Source organism: Hippocampus comes, unplaced genomic scaffold (assembly GCF_001891065.2).
Source record: "Hippocampus comes isolate QL1 unplaced genomic scaffold, H_comes_QL1_v1.1 scaffold444, whole genome shotgun sequence".
Classification (NCBI taxonomy): domain Eukaryota; kingdom Metazoa; phylum Chordata; class Actinopteri; order Syngnathiformes; family Syngnathidae; genus Hippocampus; species Hippocampus comes.
The window spans coordinates 184,496-187,055 of record NW_017805078.1 but is presented as its reverse complement, the minus strand read 5'-3'; the positions used below and the strand labels follow the sequence as shown (position 1 = coordinate 187,055).

At 53.0% G+C, this 2,560-nt stretch overlaps 1 protein-coding gene across 1 annotated transcript in view; it reads right to left on the bottom strand.

Annotated features, from left to right (window-relative positions):
* LOC109513099 (glutamate receptor ionotropic, kainate 3) overlaps positions 1-2,560 on the bottom strand; it is a 64,524-nt gene that overhangs the window by 8,259 nt on the left and 53,705 nt on the right. The window contains exons 10-11 of the mRNA XM_019865314.1: positions 1,441-1,644; positions 349-572 (exon numbers count right to left, since the gene is read on the bottom strand). Of these exons, the coding sequence (XP_019720873.1) occupies positions 349-572; positions 1,441-1,644 (428 nt within the window). The remainder of the gene's footprint in view (positions 1-348; positions 573-1,440; positions 1,645-2,560) is intronic.

Here is a 2,560-nt window from a genome sequence, read left to right as displayed (position 1 = left end):
GGGGGGGGAATCGTATTTACACGTGAGATCGGGCTCAGCCAATGTGAAAAGTTGGTAACGGCTATAAATAGTCGTCACTGAGATCATTTTATCATCGGGCGGCGGGCGCCTTTAATCTTCCAGCTTGAGTTGGTAACCTTTGTTCCCTGCGATGCGTCGATTCGAAGGATGCTTTCCGTCCGGCCCCTCGTCCTCGGCCAGCGCGGCATGTGAGGCCGGCCCGACGAGCTCCATTTCACACCCTGCAGTGAGAACCGGCTAAACGGCTCACGTGGGACCTCATGGAGATGTTTTGAAGGACTGAGCGGAAGGTCAAGGGGGTGGGAATAGACTCTGTCTCTCACTTGCCTGGCAATGACAAAAAGGACGCAGCTGACGCCCAGGTAGGCCAGCAGGATGTAGATCCAAATGTCGGGCGTCATGGGGCTCAGGAAGGAGAAGAAGCCGTTGTTGGTGACGTTGGGCTTGCGGTACAGGATGCTGATGCCCATGTTCATGAAGGGCTTGGTGAAGTCCACCGCCTTGTCGCGCATGTAGGTGATGGTGAGGGGAGCCACCGCCAGGTCGGCCCTCTGGAACGCAAAAACATCAAATCAATCACAGCCGCTGTTTTATGGCATGCGCCGCATGTGCGACCCGTTTGGGGGGGAAATGGTGGTTTCTTTCTGACTTCCGGGTTGAGTGAACGCTGGCGCGTTTGGCTGCCGCTGCTCAATCCGTATTGTATTATGTTTTATTGTTTTTGTTATTGTAAAGTGTCCTTGGGTGTCTTGAAAGGCGCTTATAAATAAAATGTATTATTATTGTTATTCAATGAAAAATTGTTTTAGAGCGAGGCGAATAAGGCGTACTCCGCGCTAGACGCTTTCCAGCCCCCGCACTCAACAGTACGGCAAGCACACTGTTGGCAGCTGCTATGGAGGGAAAAAAAAAAAGAAAAAGATGAATCTCACTTCAGGTGCCATTCAATCTGCCTGCGCTGACCTCTCACAAATGTTTTCGGAGGCAATATTTTTTTGGCGCTTCCAAAGCCAAAATGCGCTCACGCGCCTGATCATCGAGTCGTAGCCTCTTCCAACCTGGTTCGGTTCCAAGGCAAATCCAGCTCGAAAAATGAATCACGTGTCAGTTTTTTGCTGTGGACCGTTTGATTGATAATCCGCCACAATTTTTTTTTTTTTTTTTTTTTTTCCGATTCACTTTGTTTTGGTCTTTTGCAACCAAATTTTGAGAGCTTGGAGACAGAACTGACATCTGAAAGCTCGGCGCATTCTTTGATTTGGGGCGCTTTTGGACATTTGAGGCGACGCATTCAACAAGCTGAATTTCACCCAGCATGCAAGCTGCAATATTTTCTTTGCATTGGGGTCCGCTCGCATCGAAGCCGTCCAACGTTTCAAGCGGTTCAACCTGAGCGGCGACGCCTTTTGCGGCACTTACGTGTTCGACGAGTTCCCGGATCATGCCGTTCCACTGGCCCTTGTCGTCCTGGGAGCCGTACTTGCCGTCGGGGACCAGGCGGATCTCGTAGGCGAAGCCCAGCACGCCGGCCAGCTCCTTGAGCAAGTCGACGCAGAAGCCTTCGAAGCGGTCGTTCCCCACCAGCGCCTTGTCGGACTTCTTCAGCATGACGTATGGCTCCTCCTGGCAGCGGGGGGGGGGAACCCCGCAATTAAAAAAAAAAAAAACGCCACGGGCGATCGACGAGTCCGCCTTCTCCGATTCGGCTATCTGACACCAAAACCCGAGTCGCTGTTGCACTTGAACAGGTAGCGACAGCAGAACGGCGAACTCGGGATAAAAGCGTCGCGGCGGCGGCGGCTTTCGTGGGGATGGATTAGCGAGAGAAGACGCTCAAGCTAACGTGAGCGACGCGACGCGCAACGTACGTCGAACTAAGCCTTCTGCGCATGGCTCGATTTTCCTCTCGCTGTCAACTTTGTCGCTTGACATCACACCGAGCGGATTCCATCCATGCTTTTCAATGAACCACGCCACGCTTGCCCGCCTCGCTTCACGCTAACGGTGATTAGCGCCCAACAGTTAGCGTGGCTCTTCTCCAAAAGGTTCTGAGGACTGACAGAACCGGCGCTTTCGCCGTCGACTTTGCCGGAGCTGTCCAATGAAGTCGATGAAACAAAGTTTGTGCGTGTTGAGGGAAGTCATCAGCATCTGTTTGGGAGCCTTCCAATTCCGGCGATTCCCCCCCCCGCGGTTTGGGCTGCAATCAAAGCGCTCGTAGCGGGGGCGGCGAGAGGAGGGAGGCGGGCCCGTGCGGAGGCATTACGGGCAATGGCGTGCAAACAATTAATGGAAGGGGAGAAAAGGCATTCGGCGGCTCCATCTCGTCCGCAAAGTTATCGCTAGCAAGCCGTCAGACGTCTCTCGTTCACGCGTCAGCGCCGCCGCTTTGCAGCAATGTCATTATGCCGAGATGGGGAGATTGATATGAAAGTTGAAGATTTGCTTCCCCAAATTGAAAATTGATTGTTTTATAACCTCGAACTAATGACTTGTCGGAAGTACCGCAAATGCACTTTTTGGGGAAAGGGGGGGGGGG